General features: G+C 38.8%; 1 protein-coding gene across 1 annotated transcript in view; it reads left to right on the top strand.

Annotated features, from left to right (window-relative positions):
• Positions 1–72: 72 nt before the first annotated feature.
• The window catches only part of LOC103138492 (acyl-CoA-binding domain-containing protein 6-like), a 34,087-nt gene continuing 16,786 nt past the window's right edge, over positions 73–17,373 (top strand). The window contains exons 1-6 of the mRNA XM_007552693.2: positions 73–565; positions 1,435–1,499; positions 1,838–1,934; positions 4,660–4,736; positions 9,048–9,153; positions 12,796–12,885. Of these exons, the coding sequence (XP_007552755.1) occupies positions 287–565; positions 1,435–1,499; positions 1,838–1,934; positions 4,660–4,736; positions 9,048–9,153; positions 12,796–12,885 (714 nt within the window). The 5' untranslated portion in view covers positions 73–286. The remainder of the gene's footprint in view (positions 566–1,434; positions 1,500–1,837; positions 1,935–4,659; positions 4,737–9,047; positions 9,154–12,795; positions 12,886–17,373) is intronic.

Raw genomic sequence — 17,373 nt, 5'->3', positions numbered from 1 at the left:
CTTAATGTTAATTTTCTTACCAACTGAACGTTTCAAAGTGGAACCAGAACTATTCTCAGTAGCGTTAGTGAAACACCGGCGCCGTTTGATGACAGTACCAGAGACGGACCAACGGCAGAAACAAATCCCTCTCTCGTGGAATTTTATCGTATTAAATGGTAAAATCTCGTTTAAATTGTTAATTGATTTGCAGTTTGCCACGGCCGTGCCTCTCTTGTCAACGTTTATCGCACGGGGGGAAAAAACAGTCTCGGTCGTCTGAGACGGTTCGTTGTAAACAATAACAATGGCCTCTGGTTCCCCGTCGTCCTCTCCGGACACTGCGACGGGCTCCGGTACGGACCCAGCCCGGCCCGATACGGGAGAGCCTCTTGGTGGAGCGGGCTCAGACTCTGATTCGGACTTGGGTTTGAGTAAATTTGACTGCAGCGCCGTGGGGATGGGGGACCAGCTGGAGGGAGATGAGCTGGAGCTGGAGTTTGAGTCTGCAGCCGACCGCGTGAAGGATCTGATACAGACAGCCAGCAGGGACCAGCTGCTCTACCTGTACGCCCGCTACAAACAGGTGTGTGGGTTAAACCAAACTGGATTTCAGTGGCATCGAAAGGTGTATGTTGGATGTAGGTAGTGACACCATGTGGCTTCAGGCAAAATGGCAAATGTTTGCTTCAGTGCCTTGCAACACCATTCAAATATATTTTAATTTTTTCCCTCTCTGTGAGGTTATCGGATTTGTTAATACAAATATCCCTCCTCCCCTCCCAGTTTAGCTTCAGGGTTTAGCTTCAGCAAACCTCCCATCAAGCACTAGCTTTCTGCTGAATAAAAGTCCTCCCACAGCATAATGCTGCTACTGCCATGTTTCACTGTTTGTATGGTGTGTTCAGACTGATGAGGAATGTTAGTTTTCTATAAACACACAGTGCTTTGCATAAATACCAAAAATCAAAGCCGACGACAGCAGAAGTTCCCAAAGTTAGGTTCTTGACCCCAAGTGTGGTCACAAATATGTGAGGATTTAACACAAATACCAGAAGATGACAAGAAAGCATATGCTTTTTAAAAATGTAGTTAAAGATTAAAAACTGGACTTGAAAATAAATACAAAACAATATGATGGCCATTACACGAGCTGTTGATGCTGATTTAAATAAATGTAAACCACTGATCTTTTTTCCCTTCTGCTTCACAATCAGATGCTACTTTTCTGTTGGCTTATCACACAAATCATAATAAAATACATATCCATTTGTGGTTGCAACATGGAAAATGTGTACAACCTCAATGAGAATAATTCCTTTAGCAAAATGTAGTACATATCATCAGCACTTTCCCTTTTCTTTGGAGGTTTGTAGTAAAACTTAATCCTACTTGTTTTAGCTTACCTTTGTAGTTCATCAGATATTATGCCTGCTAATTGTTTTCCTCTAACAGGTCAAAGTTGGAAAGTGCAATACATCAAAGCCTGGCTTCTTTGATTTTGAAGGACAACGGAAATGGTAAGTTAAGAATTCTCAGTCTGTTGCAATTCAACAAGCAACATTCAGTTTTCTGAAAAATTAAATTCATATGTAAGTTTGCATTTGTGTTAAAGACAGGAAAAATGAAGAAGAGTAATTGGCCTAATGCAAAAATGAAAAAAACAAAAAAACATTCAGTATTACAGGCTTTTGTAGATTCTGACAGCTAAAATCTTTTTCGTTAGTCATGTATGTTGTTGTAAGATTTTTTTTTTTTTTTTACTTTGAGTCTTTCTTAAAACACCCATCTAGTCCTAGATTTAGCATCTAAAATGGAGCGGTCCTGAATTGTAAGCAACACTGTATTATCGTGACAGGCAAGCCTGGAAGCAGCTTGGAGACATGCAGCCGGAACAGGCAATGCAAGAATACATTTCCCTTGTCAACGTGTTAGATCCCGAGGGCGCCACAAAGGTAAAACCACAACCACTTCTGAGCATCCCGAGATGGTCATTTACAGTTTTCTGGATCTTGACATACCGTGCAATAATTAAGACTCATCAGGCTTTCTGGATACATTTGGTATTCTAAGAATAGAACCAATAATATTATGAGACATTTACATTTTCAGTGTTTAGATCCGTCTGTGTTTAATATAACGTCTTTCTGTAAAGCCTTCCTGGTCCTTCATTACGACATTTTTAACCTTGTTATGTGCGAAGCATATTGAGTGGATGTAGTGTAGTTTCTCTGCCAGCAGATGCCACTGTCATATTGCAGTTTTAAGCTACCAAATTATTTTATACAGTACATGCAGCATAAGAAAAAAATATAAGTTGAAATACGTTTGTTTTCTTTTGGCAGTAGCTTTAAAAGAAATAAATATAAGTAAAACTGATCTTACTTTGTCAGTCAGCTTGTATGTAGTTTTTCACTTCCCACTGCATGATGTGAGTTGACTGTCATGAGAGTTATGCTGCCATGGACGCATGGTCCTTTGGGATAGGAGAGTACATATCAAGTGTATGTTTTACAAAAAACACCTTTGTCTCTCATCACACCAATTTCAACATTGCTGGCAGTCATTCCCTTTTCCTGTCCCTCCATCAAGACTTTTAACACATTTTAAAAACCCATGCTCTTATCTGCTGCTCGCTTCAAATAATGGCTTTGGAAGCAGCATTGATATGACCAACATAACATTCATTTATGTTGTTTAGCACAACCAAGAGCTGGATGACTTTTTTTTTTTTTTTGCATCAAAATGTTAAGATTTTTAAAACAAGTTCAGTTCCAAGAAGCAGTTATTGAGCCTTGTATGGTGGTTCATTATACACTGGTGGTTATTGGAAGTCAAAAAGAAAGCACAGCAGTTTGGTCCATAGTTGTTTGAATTTTACTTTAGTACGTGTTTCATCTACGCTTTGACTCAGTTTCAGATTACAGGTAACTGTTTGTGGTTGGTTTATTTATATTCTACAGTCAGTTATATGTGTCTGTGTTGATCTGTAAGTTTTAACCACCTCTCATAGAGAAACTGGAGGAATTTACCCTGAACTTTCCACAGTGCACACAAAGTGCATTTGGTTTTCAGTTTGCTAAAAATCTGAAGAGGTGAGAGATGTGTGCTTTGACACATAACTTGGGATGCAGAGGGTTCATTTTCTTTTAGATTCAAAACTACCTTTATTCAGGAACCTGCTGCAGAAATAGAGTAAAGGAAGCTAATAATAATAAAAGCATTTGTAGGAGAGGTTTCATGATCCTCTCCTTGCTGTAGAGGATTATGAAGCTGTTTGCATGTAGAGCAGATAGATGGGAATAAAAAAACGAATGTCTCTACCATTCACCGTATGTTTTTGAAAGTCTAAAATCATTACATGTTGGTTACACTTTGAAAATTGCGAAGAACAAATAGAAAAGTGAACTTTTGGCTGTTAACACTAGGAGTAAGTATGAAGTTACAAACATTACAAGCAGTATATCTGACAAATCAGCTTAAGGTTGTTTTTCTTCCTTCTGAAAAGAAAGGAATAGCGGATTCATCTCACATGTTCTTTTTGACCTACTGTTGTGCTTAAGCTCCTTCTCTTTCTTTCTATCGTCCACTAGCGCTCTGTGTCTGTGCCCCCAAATCATCTTTCCATTTTTAACCCCAGTGGCCTTTTTCTTTATGTCCCTCACTTTTATTCATTTCTTCCTCTTTTATGTCCCCTTTTTTTTAATAGTATCACTGTCCACCACAATTGAAACCATGTCACATTTCTCTTCAGCCATTCTGTGCAGGGAAAATACTTGCTGACTCGGCCCAACAGAGGAGAACCCAGCAAAAGCTCATACCACCCACGCCTTCAAAAAAAGAAAAAGAACCTGATTGCATTAGTGTTAACAAAGCGTCATGGCATGGCTGGAGCTATTCTTTTGGAGGCACAGTTAAATGGTGTAAGTAGGAGTGCATAGACAGAGGAGCAGGGGAGAGAATAATAGCCACAATTTGACCTCTGTTCCCCTTTCAATTGTTAAGCAGACACTGGCTTTATATTACATTATAAGGCAGAGAAGCAGGGCCGGTGCATCAGCGAATATTCTGAGTTTCTGAAGTGAATTAGTTTGTCCCAAAAGTGCACGCATAGTTGTTTTGCTCCCTCTCTCCCCGTTCCCTGAAATCCGATTTGTGCTGCTTCTTTTGTGAGTCAAGGTTGGTTAGTGAAGAATAGTCTAGGTAATAAATTCTTTGCCCAACTGGATGTTCAATGGAATTAAATGAAAACACAGATGATTAACAAGAGTCACAAACCGAGGCGCAGTACACGTTATCATGTTTGCATTCATTTTGGCACTTATTTATCGGGAATGAGGTCAGACCGACAACACAGGGGAGTTTCTGAGTATTTACAAAATTACATACAGGATGTGGAATGCACAGACTGTTAGAGAGGGTCTACATGTGGAGGCATTCATGGTGAATAGACATGTCTGACTCTTTGTGTCGAGTCAATACAAAGCAGCAAGGCCAAAGCCTCTCCTCAGAGAGGGTGGAGACTTTGACAGGTGGTCAACACAAATGGTCGTGCTTGAGACAAGCCATCACTGCACTGTAAACTGGTTAACTGTCGCTTACATCTGTGTGTTTAAATACCAGATTTTACTGAAAACTGACTCAAAGCTGGATTCAGATTTTTCTGTGTTATTCTTACAGCAACGACGAGGAGCAGAAAGAAGAACAGGTTTCGGAGGAGCAGCGGTCAGCTCTTTATACCAGGAGGAGATGATAAGGTATTTAAATCGGAGGCAACACATACAAGTTGAGATGCACCAATTTAGCAGTGTTAAAGTTCAATACACCTAAGCACTTATTGTTGTCATCACTCCTGATTGTGGATGATGTTTCTAAAGAAAGAAGACTCCAACTTAGCTATTTTCGCTTTCGGTTTTTAATAATAAAGTCAGAAGAAGCATACTTTGAAGATGCCTTCATCTTGAAAATGTGGCTCTTAAATTATTTTATTTTTGTTGGGTTCAAACTTGTATTTTTTTTAATTGTTATGTTTCAAAATGTAAAAAGTAATTTAAAAGGAAGCCACATTTTCCAACCTATGATGCCATGCAGTACAGTGAATGCTGCAAGTCAAGGACTTGATGCAATCTGCTGAGATAGAAACCTTTTAATTAAATTATTAATTGAGCTCACTGTACTGTTTGATAACTAGGATCTATTGGAATGTATTTGTGATTGAATTGAAAGGATTTTTGTTAAGTGCCTTGAGACTACATTTGTTGTGGATTAGCACTGTATAAATAAAACTGACCCGAACTCAACTTATATTCATACTGCAAAAGAGAGAGAGCAAGACTTTCGGCAGATAAAAGGAAGGCTGAAGCTAACTGTTTTGAGCTTTGGAAATCTCAGAGTTAATGTACGGATATACCTATGACTAAAACAGAATTTACTCACATGTCGCCTCTGTTGATATTATATGACCCCTTCTGACTGCAAGGCAGTTCATATAGTCTCATATATTATCTTTCTTAAAGAGAGACTGCAAATTGGAAAACTGGAGATCAGAAACCAGGCTCAAAACTCTTCAGTCACACACCAGAATCTGCTTTTTAGTCTAATATTCAAAGTAAATATGTGTTCACCGCATAGAGATCTGTACTGTCTTGTGTGTAAGTATTTCATAGATCTTTGTGGAGCAGTATCCCTGTTTTAATTCTCAGGTCAACTTAGTGAGCTTGGCATTGTTAACCACTAGACTTGCTGTATTTGATTATATTCAACAGACGGTAACTGCAGTCGCAGGTCTGGAAATGTCACGCAGTTCTGATTTATGTTAATGAAATCCTTTCTCCATTTACTCCTGCCTGGCAGACTCACTGAAGCTTGGAAACCCCCATCTTCATTTCAATGCAAAAAGAGCTTTTTGGAGATGAATATGAGATGTGTGAATCCTGCAGGTTTCCTCCTAAATGGCTGTACATGATTAGTATGCATATTTTCTGTAAGAAGTGCCCGGAGTCCCCCCTCCCCACTTTTTTTTTTTTTTTTTCTTTTTAATTACACAATTACACAGGCAGGATTATGGAGATGCACCGAGTACAGCAGAGCGAGGTTGCTACAGACGACTTCCCAGGACGATGTTCCCCTGGTGATATCCAGTCGCAGCAAAGACTCATGGGGAACCCGTCACAAGGATGACATTAACATGACACAAACACACCTGAGTAGACAGAGTCATACACTTCATGCTGTATGTCCACGTGATTATCATCCGAAGTCATGCATAACCTCCCAGACGTGATGAACTCACTGCTCTGCTGCTCTTCAATTTCCTCTTTCTCACACATAAACAGCCTCCATATTAAACAGCTGAACACCTGTTAACCAGGCAGATTTAATTGCTCTGCTCACTCTACCTCCACTCGTGTGTTTGTGTGTGTGTGTGTGTGTGTGTGTGTGTGTGTGTGTGTGTGTGTGGAACGTTTATAGATGAAAACAGGATTGATTAGCAATCGCTGAGCTGATCGGAGGGTTCGAATGTTGCATTTGCAATTTGCCGACCACCTGCAAGATGGATTCCGATAAAAGCGAGCTCTTTGCTGGAAGCCAGACCTTTGTTATTTCAGTTCTCATTGTTTCAGGTGCTTCTATCAAAGCTCAGGTCTTACGAGGGAGCAAGACGAGAGATTGTGTGAGTGTACGTGTGCCTTTGATGGATTATGTGGCCGTATTGCTGATCACTAAAACTCAGGCCAGACAGATGAGTATTTTTTTTTTTTACCAGTGTGACCAGTTTGGCCTGATGGATGAAGGACATATCTGCCAGTACACCACACTGGACATACACACGTTTGTGAGCACATAATGTTCCCACACATGCACATCCTAGATACACAAACGGTAAAAACCTTGGCGCTGCCGTGATGACAGAGTGACCTTCCCAGCATGCTTTGCACTGCTGTGGATGTCATGTTGTTTATAAGGCCCACATTAATCACTTGTTTGAATATGGCCTGTTGCTTTGCGTCTGTGTATTTGGATTCCTTTGTACAATTGTGCTAAAAGTTGTTGTCCAAATAATTGTTCGTGTGTGTGTGCCTTCATTTGTAAAATCATTTTAATGCTTGTTTATAACCCCAAAGCTCCCTGCTGTGTGTGTGTGTGTGTGTGTGTGTGTGTGTGTGTGTGTGTGTGCGCGCGCGCGTGTGTGTGTGTGGGTTCTTCATCGTCATTCATATGTATGTGTCATGCCAGCCCTGTCTCACCATCAACTAAAGACGGATGACTCGGCCTATTGATTAGTTGCCGGGGGAGACGGATGGTGGCCACGCATCAGGCAAACATTGGGGTCATGATGGCCATCAGACAAGGAAGTGGGCGTGGTCCACCAGAGGGCTTCATGAATAAACATAGCTGCAGTAATCAGGAGTATGTAAATGAATGTGCTGATACATAACCCTCCTCTGCTAAAAGCGTGATGAGTTATTCATCATTCACCAGGAGCAGATGAAAAAGAGTGAGTGAAGACAAAAGAGAGATGATGTAACTGAGAAACTGAAAGAAAAGAAGTGATGATTACTAAAAAAAAAAAGAAGGAACCACTGAGAAAACTCTCTTTGTATCTGTTTTTTCTCATAGAAAAAGGTAACATACTTAAATTTTAAATTTCAAGTTTAATCTCCCCTCAGTGTGGTGTTAAACTGATCTGAGCTACTCAACATTTTTTTTTTTGTTTTTGTTTTTCTGTACTGTCTTCTTTTACCCAAATAAGCATGAAAATTATAGTTTTTGCAAAATTCCTCAGGCTTTGAAAGCTATACTTTAGGTCTTGTGTAATTTACTCAAACAAATGAGTCTGCGTGGTTGTGCATATATAGTTGTCGTAAATAAACTGCACTATGTAGTTTATGCTAACATTGGTTAATGTTAGCATTTTTAACATATTTTGATTTGACGCTATTTGACAATATTTTCACTCCATATATTTCAGTTCAAGTTGAGTAGATCATGTTTAGAAAAAAAACTTGCAGAAAAGAGCTGTTCTGCTCTTTGAGCATCATATAACTCAATGACTATTGTTTCAGCTGCTTTCTTTTATGCTGTTTTGTTATTTTTTTGAGCGATACCCGTCTCATTTTCTACCATAAAGGAACTTCTTCATCAAAAAAATCATTTAAAATCAAAATCTGCTAAGAGTATGAGTAACATTCAGGCTTAACTGTATCACCCGCCGATGGTTCAGTTGTGCTGAACATGTTTAGCCTTCATGGAGTGTAAGTGTGGCTCAAGCTAGCTGGGCTCTCAGGACTTTTCCATGCCCAAAGCAGCACAGGAAGACAACTTGAGGAACTATGGGATTTGTGTTGACTGAGTGACTCTGTAGGAGCAGTAGGAGTGTCAAATATGCAGGTTTTCTTTCAGACAATAGAGCACTAAATTCAATTAATTTGAATGGCTTGGGTGGGTAAGAGGGAGTGGAAAGCGTAAAGCTCTAAATGAGATTTTGCACCCCTCCTTTTTACCCAACATCTCTCCCACCTTCCCCACACCCCCAAAGCACTCCTTCCTGTCCCCAATGCAACAAGGTGATTAGAGACAGAGAGATATAATTAGAGGTGGGATGGTGCCGCTGTGCGTGTCTCTGTCCCTTGGGGATGTGGCATGTGTGTCTGCCGCTGTGGTATCAGATGGTTGAGTATCATATGTTGATAGTGTTAAATTTCTGATGATTCAAAACTGATGTCATTACTACTTATGTGGCATATGTCTGGATGACGTATGAACCAGGAAGGAAGTTTAAGTTCACTGACTGGCAAAGGACACATATGTTGGAGAGTATTTTGAGCAGGGAAATAACTTTGACATCGATGGTTTTCGCAAATGCATTTCTTGCAAAGCTGTAAGTAACCAAAAACAACGTATGAGGAAAAAAAATTGTATCAAAACTTGAGTTGCACAGGGATTTACCCACTAATTTACAAAGACTTAGTGACCATAAATTATTGCCCTTATTTTCCTGTTTTGCTAAAAGAAAAATGACAACATAACTGTTTTTGTTTCTGTTTTTCCTCCTATCTTGTTCTCAGGGAAGAAGACAAGAACATCTTTGATTACTGCAGAGAAAATAACATCGAGCACATCAGGAATGCCATCAGCACGCAGAAACTGGATGTCAATACCAAAGACGAAGAGGTACAGCTCCAAAAACAGCATGTAAAAGCTGACGTAGTTTCCATGTGAGAGTTGCTGTAAATAGACCTACTCCAACAAATTATTACTTATTATTAGACTGCTATTTCTACAAAGTTGTCCTGCTGAGGACTCTTTCACCAATATTTTGCATACACAGCACTGAAAAAAAATTAAGAGACAACCTAAAATGATCAGTTTCTCAGATTTTACTTTTTATAGGTACATGTTTGAGCAAAATGAACATTGTTCTTTTATTCTATGAACTACTGACATGTCTCCAAAATTCCAAGCAAAAGTTTAGTATTTATTTGCAGAAAAGGAGAAATGGTCAAAATAACGAAAAAGAGGCAGTGCTTCCAGATGTCAAATAATGCAAAGAAAACAAGTTCATAGTCATTTAGAAACAACATTACTAATGTTTTAACTCAGGAAGAGTTCAAAAATCAAGATTTGGTGGAATAACCATGAGGTTTTCAATGGGGTTCAGTGCAGTGGTCTCTTAATTTTTTCCAGAGCTGTATGTGTCCACAGTCAGTGACTTTGCTTGGACCTGCTGTAAAGATGCATATGACCTGTTAATGAGTGGCAGACAATGCAGCTCCATCTTAGTTTACACATAGAGGTTTCTGTTCTCACTCAGACATAAGGACCAATAGTTAGGGCTGAAATTTCTAAAACTGCAGAAACCGCCGCTGCGGTGATCAGGTGTTTCCTGGATGGATCGTGAAATCCATCCGTCTGCTTTTGATTCATTATCAGACGAGCCAACTGGCCCCCTGCCCTTTCTTCAATCACCGCCACTCTTCACAATAAACAGGCATTCATCCGCTGAGCTCACAGTCAAAGGCCAGATGGTTGAGCCATCTCTGCTGAAAACGCTTGTGTAGCCACAACTACTGTGTTCTTCTAATTTTTTGTTGTTCTGCCCACTAGACAGCAGAGGGCAGTGGTGACGTTTCAGCTCAAAATAGTGTTAAATGCAGGTTAAAAGAAAGGGGCTCTGTCTCAACACTTGTTTTATGAGTGTGGATCAGAAATATCACCTCAGTTCAGTTCTTGTGTTGAATGTTAATGTTAAAGTTTGTGGTATATTTTCAGCAGGTGTAAAGAAATGGCTTAACTTTGTCTTTAATCAATTTGCTGCTGTGCGTCCTTTGTCTGTCAGTGAAGCAAAAGCAGTGGAATGATTATAAAAACAGTTAAAAATAATCCTGGAAGGCATGAAAACAGCAAAACACGTAACAAAACATTAAAAAAAGACTTTACTTTCTCAAAGTATTGTGATAACTTCATATGGAATAGAAATAGAGTTATGCAATGCTGCCCCTCCCCCACTTGTTGCTATGCACTGGCAGTCAGTTGAGTTTAAAAAAAGAGGCTGCTATGCTTAGAAAGACGTAATCGTCGTTTGGTAATAAAAAGGAGCATCACTAATCAAGCTTTTTAAGGTGCTGCTGATTTAGTTGACAAGCTGTTAGTAATTCCATTATATAATTTTTTTTTAATTAAGATGATAACCATAAAAACATGTTATTTTTACTTCTTGTCATCAAACAAGTGCAATCTTAAACCACCCCTTGGCAAATTCACGCAAGTAAAATGCCAGAGTTGTCAAAGAAAGGTTGTAACATCCACACCTTTGAAGCAAGATGTCAATGTTTCAATGACAGGAGGACTCAAAACACGTTTTCACATCTGGCTTGCACAACAGGTGTTTATAAATGTGTAATTATTTTCTTTTCTGATGTTATAACCTTTGCCAGCTTTATTATCTGCTAATTCTCTTGTGGAGATGTGTTTCTTTTTTTGGAACATGTCCCAACTCTTTGCATTAAGAAAATAAGTTTTTCTTACTTAATAAGACAGTGCTAAAAAAAGAAAAAAGAAAACCTCCCTCCAGTAATTTAGTCATGATTTAGTGCGATCTATTGTACCAGTTCAGTCTTCTACATGATTTAATTAGGGTTTTATCACTGCTGGACCTGAGAGCCATCATATTTCTGAGTTTGTATTCTCCTGTTTGAACCATGAGGCTCTGATGTGCAGTGAAAATGCAGGCAACACTCTGCAGCAGAGCACCTTAAAGAGAGAGTGAGAGAAGGCAACATCGGTATTCTGACCTGACTTATAAGTAGCCATTTTAACATGCAGCCCTGGTGATCAATATGATTTAAGCAACAGAATTGGACTTGCAGAGTTTGCTTTACCTAATTGGCCTCATTGAAAAATGAGCTCTTGAAGTTTTATTAGAACAAGAATCTTAGACCCAAGGAAAGGGCTGTGGGATAGTGTATGCGTAAGAAGTGCTTGATTCTGCAGTTTGTCTTGTGGCTTTTAACCAATTCTTCTCCACACAAACCAAGATACAGCGCCTCAAAAAAGTGTTCATACCCCTCATATTTTCTTCACATTTTACCACAAACATTTCTATCTTTCATTGACATTTTATGTGATGAGTCCACACAAAGTAGTGCATGAATCTGAAGAAGAAAAGCATTGGTTTAAAAAAAATAACAAAAAAACATCCTAATACAATTCTGTAAAGTGTAACATGCACATGTATTCAGCTCCTTTTAGTCATTTATTCTTAATAAAAATTAGGTTCAATTAACCGTCTTCAAACTTTTGTAATTAGTAAATGGAGTCCACAGGTTTGTAAATGAATCTCAGTCAAAGCTGTGCTAGACAGCTGTTCAGTGAAGTGCTCAGAGGCTCGTTAGAGAACATTAGTGAACAAACGGCTTAATCCTGAACCAAAAAACACCTCCGACAGGTTAGGGACCCGGTTGTGGGCAAAGAGAAGCAGCCACAAGGCCCCCCCGTAACTTTGAAAGAACTGCACAGCCCTACAGCTCATGTGGAAGAATACGCTAATAGAACAACTATTAATTGTGCACTCCACAAACCTTGCCTTTATTTAAGAGTGGCGCAGAAACAAACTGTGTTTAAAAGGAACCTTTAAGAAAAAAAGGCCGTCTGTAAGTTTCATCTCATCTCAGAGATGAGATGAAACTTTTTGACCTGCATTCAACTAAGAAGAAGATTAAGACTAATAAGCTGCACATACAGCCCCCATGGTAAAAAAAATAAAATGGTGGCAGCATCATGCGGCGGTTATTTTTTAATTAGCAGGGACAGACAAGCTGGTTTGAGTTGACGGGAAGAAGGCTGGAGCTAAATGCTGAGCAACGGTGAAAGAAAATATGTCAGAGGCTGTGAAAGACTTGAAATGTTCCACCTTCCAGCAGGACGACAAACCCAAACATACATCCAGAGGAATTGTTAGATCAAAGTTTTTAAATGTAATTAGAATGGCTCAGCAAAAGTCCAAACCTAAATTTTGACACTGGTGTTCAGAAACTTTCCCTTCAATTTGAGGTAATGTGCAAAGAAGAATGGACAAACATTTCAGTCTCTAGATGTCCATAACTGGAGGATGATTGGCACAAAGGACTCACAGATGTATTTGCAATAAAAAAGTGATTCCACCAAGTATTGATTCATGAGCTGTGGATATAAGTGCAGGCTATGCTTGTGAAATTACTATTTGTAAAAAAAACACTTGAATATCAGTCATCATTATTCCGCTTCACAATTATGCAGCTCTTCAAGTTTGTGTGATTTGTGCGCTTGTGTTGGCAGGGTCGGGCTCTCCTGCACTGGGCCTGTGACAGAGGGCACAAGGAGCTGGTGTCTGTCTTACTGCAGCACAAAGCCGACATCAACAGTCAGGTAATCCAGAAATCCTCTCTCTATATTTATAGGGTTTTTCAACATCTACATAGTAGATAGACAAAAACCAAACAAACAAACAAAAAAACATTTAGCCCATAAGCACACTCAAGAGTCCTAGTCAGGTGTTACGAATGTAGCTCTTAGTGCTGAACCATGCACTGTATTTATTTTATAATACAAAAGACCATGTAAAAAAAAAAAATTGTGACAGTTACAAGAGAGACATAGCTGAGCATAACCTTCTGCCATTGTATCCTGGACGAAATATTTTTCAAAAATCCAGCTGAAGAGGCATTTTCTCAAACGGAAAGTTAGCATTCTGTAGCGCTTTCTTTTATATTTATCAGCAGTAGTTGGGTAAGTTATTCTAATAGTTAATAGAAGATTATTGTTTTAGTTAACAGAATTTTGTTCATTTCCTCACCAATGATCTGTCAAAATTATTTCACTTTAGTACAACACCAGAAGCAATGTGCAAGGGTAAGCTGAGTTGCTTCGACTCTGTTGCAAACACTTAAAGATTTTACATTTCTCCAGGCATCATTCCATTCACCATCTGTAATTTTAGTTAACTTCCCTTTTCCCACACTCCCTTCAAGTGAGTAGTTTTCCCTGCATTGAGACATTTAAGAGCACTGTAAAATATGCTAGTAGAAGTAGGTGACGCTGTAAAAATAAATTGTCTTACTGTATTTAATGTGCCCTGAAAAATCAACAGTGTAGTATTTTTCATAAGTCCTAATGTGTAACTACCAGAAAAAGTCCTTTTTGAAACATTATTTTTTTTAAATCAGTTAATTAAATGACAACCGGTTAGATTCTTTCATTAAGTTATTCAGTTTGGATCTTTCTTTGTCACTGGAATTTAGAAAGTTGTCCATTATTCCAGGTAAGAACAAAAAAGCTGAATTTCTGCAAATTGGGGTAAAACAGGTTATTTGCAGACAGAATTAAGGGTTTTGCTTTCTTTAGAAAAAGTAGAGATCCTAATTTGCAGTCGAACATAGAGCGGTCTACGTCAATCCAGAGTGAAGTAAACTTATTATGCACTCAATCAGCAATGACGCTTAAGTGGCCACTGAGTTGGTATTTTCAGATATATCTGGGAGGTAAAGATCCCCTTTACAGAAGAGCAACACAATGTGGACATTTTTTTTCTGTTCTTTTTCTAAGGATCTTGTTAAATCTAAAGCTTTTTGGAGCAGATCTGCTTTTCCAAACTGTTTAGTTACTTCAGTTTAATTTAATGAAGCTATTTCTTATGTATTTGGAGGACATTTTTCCAAATGCCAGGGAAGATGGGAAAGTTGTGAGAGACTTTTTTTTATGGAGCAGAGCTTTTTTTTTTTTTGCATCTGCTCAGGTAAAGCATGAGCAACCTGTGAAATCCCCAGCACCCCCCATCAGCCGTCCCTTTTGTCTCTCCATCCCTTTCAGAAGGTCACCTTTAATTCACTTTGTTCCACACATAAATCCCTCAGGGCTTTAGCAGACACTGTTAGCTGGTAGCTAGCCTGGTGTTTAGACTCTCAGAGGTTTAGCAGCATCCAGCGGGCTTTAGCTTAGGCAGTAAGCTGGCTCAGCTGCACATCCGAGAAATTACTCCTCTTCCCCCTGCCCACCGCCGTGGCACGGGGCGGCTCACCGGGCTGCTCGCTGAGGTTTTAACTGCGAGGACAAATCAATTGGAAGTAATCAGGCAAATTGTTTTTACGTTGCACAACCCACATAATCAGGACATTTCACAAATGACTTTCTCTTTTGTGGTCATGTGTGGCCCCTTTTGTTTGTGAATGCTCCCAGAGAGGGGGGTGGACGTAAGAGTGGAATAAGTACAAAACAATTCACTCGTGATTTACAGCCTCACCAAGATGGTTCAAGCACGGCTGGACCCGTGTGAAAATAGAGGCTTTTTTCTTTTACTTTTCTCTTTTCAAAACGTAACCCATTCACAGTAATTTATTTCTGATTAATGTGAACATTGGCTGATATTAGAGTCTCACATTATGGCAACTTTGAGCGAAAATATGACAGTATCAAAATACTTTCACGAAAAAGCTAAAGCAGAAAATGTTGCACATTTTAGAATCATTTTTCTGCCTTTGCTATTACGGTATGGCATTAATTATTACTGTGATAATAATATTTGCGATTTATCTGTAATTATTTTTTATTGGAGAAGCTCCTGCTGATTTAGCTGTAGGCTTCAAGTGCTGGTTCCACCTATTTTTGCATTTTTTATTTTTTTTTACCCTTATAAAAGTAAGACTTAGAATGAAAATTAGGACCTATGCAATGTGTCACAGAGCATGTTGAGCGCGTCAACCTTCCTTCTTCTGATTCAAGTCGACTCTGCAATCCCAGAGTCGGATCCAAACTTGATGAAACAGCATTCAGCTTTTCTTCTCCACTAATCTGGAACAAACTTTGGAAGACTGAGTTCTTGTATCGTTTAAAAGTCCATTTGTTTAAAGCTGCCTTTGATTAACAACTGGACCATCATAAATTGTAGTTTGTTTTTCAACCTGTCATTGCTTTCCTCTGTTTTACCACTGCGATGTCATGTTTTGCTTATTTGTTGTTTTATCAACTTTTTAATTATGTAAAGCACTTTAAATTGCTTTGTCACTGAAATGTGCTAAAAACAATAAAGTTGCCTCTCCTTGCCTACTTAGTCAGGAAATTTGCTCAGGCTGGCCTGCAGTGAACTGCTTGACACCACATTTTAATTTTAATGATCCTATGAACAATTTTTTGTCCATTCATGGAAAACTTCAGGACTTTTTTTTTTTTTTTTTTTTTAAGAAGTGAGATTTCATAGGAAATCAAAGCACTGATCTGTTCATAAATTCAGGTCATTGGGAACTTTCCACCTGCCGCTCTCTCAGGTGTCTGAGGAACTGTTCAGTGGAGGAGACTGAATATGTAAAAAAACTGGTAATTTCCACTGGAGTCACTGGGGACAGATTTATGTGGTGGCAGAGAGCAAAGTACAATCAGCTAAATCATATCACTCTGTCAAGATGCCAATTATCTCACTATGTATAGCTTACTAAACAGTACACTTCTCAATTAGAACGTGTTTGAACATCCTTTACTTTGAGAGGAGCCAAAATAAACCAAAGGAGATGGGGAAGATTAAAAAAAAAATGTAATAAAGACTTTTATAAATGTGTCCTTTCCCCCAAAGCCTCTGACATGAAACAAAGACGCTTTATTGTTGTACATGTCCATGAGAGAAACGGAGGAATGTTTGGCTTGTTTTCGGGCTATTAAAGCATCCAGTAATCTCCCTTGACCTCTACCAACTGCTGAGCAACCAGTAAATAAAGATCAAACATGATTTATGTTTAATTTGTTGATTAAAACAGGGAGGGGGGCTTAAGAGTTAAAACAAAAAGTATTATTATTTGCTTGGCAGAGGAGGAAAATCGTTGGAAAGTAATCAACTGATTGTTTTAGGGAATTGTTCCCAAACCCTGGTAACCTGCATTAAGAGCTCGTTTGATAGTTAATCCAGGATCAAGGGACCACAATAGGTAGCTGCGTGAGTTTGAATACGCAGATCACAGATCTGCCACCTGCCAGCTGTAGAGCCGGCTCTGGTGTTTGTACGGTACATTAAACCTCGCCGTGTTCCCGCAGCTAATACTCCCTGAAAAAGTGGGGCAGGCTTCACCAACTGTGGGGGACAGAGGCAGTAAAACCTTAATTCACAAAACGCTGTAAACTGAAGTTTGAATAATTGACCTGTTGTTCAGGCCAGAGTACGTAATAATGAATGGTAGAGTGTAAATATCCAACATGCTTTCATTCTAAAGCAACTGGGAAAACCTGATCCACACAGGAAAACGGTCGTAAATGATTAAGATTTTATAAGTTTGGTGTCAGTATGGTTATTTTCAAACCATCCAGCTGCAGTTTTTTTTTTTTTTTTTTTTTTTTTTTTTGTGCAGGTATTATTGAAATATGCTTAGATAAACCAAAAATCCTTAAAACTCCCCCCTGGGTAATGTGTGTAGAAACCTTTAAGTAACAGCGGCTGCATTCTCTAACAGTGAACTTTGCAGATTTGATTGCATAGTGGTTTGACCTGGTCCACCTCTGTTCACAGGTTCAGTTTTAAAAAAAACAAAAAACCCACATATTTGTTAATCTGAATGGTGATGATGACAAATTTTGATTAGTTTGTTCTTTTTATAGACATTTTTACACATATTTCCCTGGGGTGCCAGTAAATGTAGAGCAGCCTGTGTGATTTTGTGCTTCATTCATTTTAGCACAGACTGCTAAAAACAAGTGTTGTGTTCTTAATTGTCTTAATAGAGCTGTTGACTTGTAGCTATCTTGAAATTGTTGTTGAGGCTCTTTGATTTTGTTAGTAATGTCATTGGTTTTTATTACACCGTATTAAGCTTAGGTAAATGAGAGGATGTTCTAAAACAGGCGGTGTGGTGGTTTCGGTTATGCTCAGTTATATAAATG

This window comes from Poecilia formosa, unplaced genomic scaffold (genome assembly GCF_000485575.1).
Source record: "Poecilia formosa unplaced genomic scaffold, Poecilia_formosa-5.1.2 Scaffold52, whole genome shotgun sequence".
Lineage (NCBI taxonomy): Eukaryota > Metazoa > Chordata > Actinopteri > Cyprinodontiformes > Poeciliidae > Poecilia > Poecilia formosa.
Note: the sequence above shows the minus strand (reverse complement) of the source record. Positions and strands in the feature narration are given on the sequence as shown.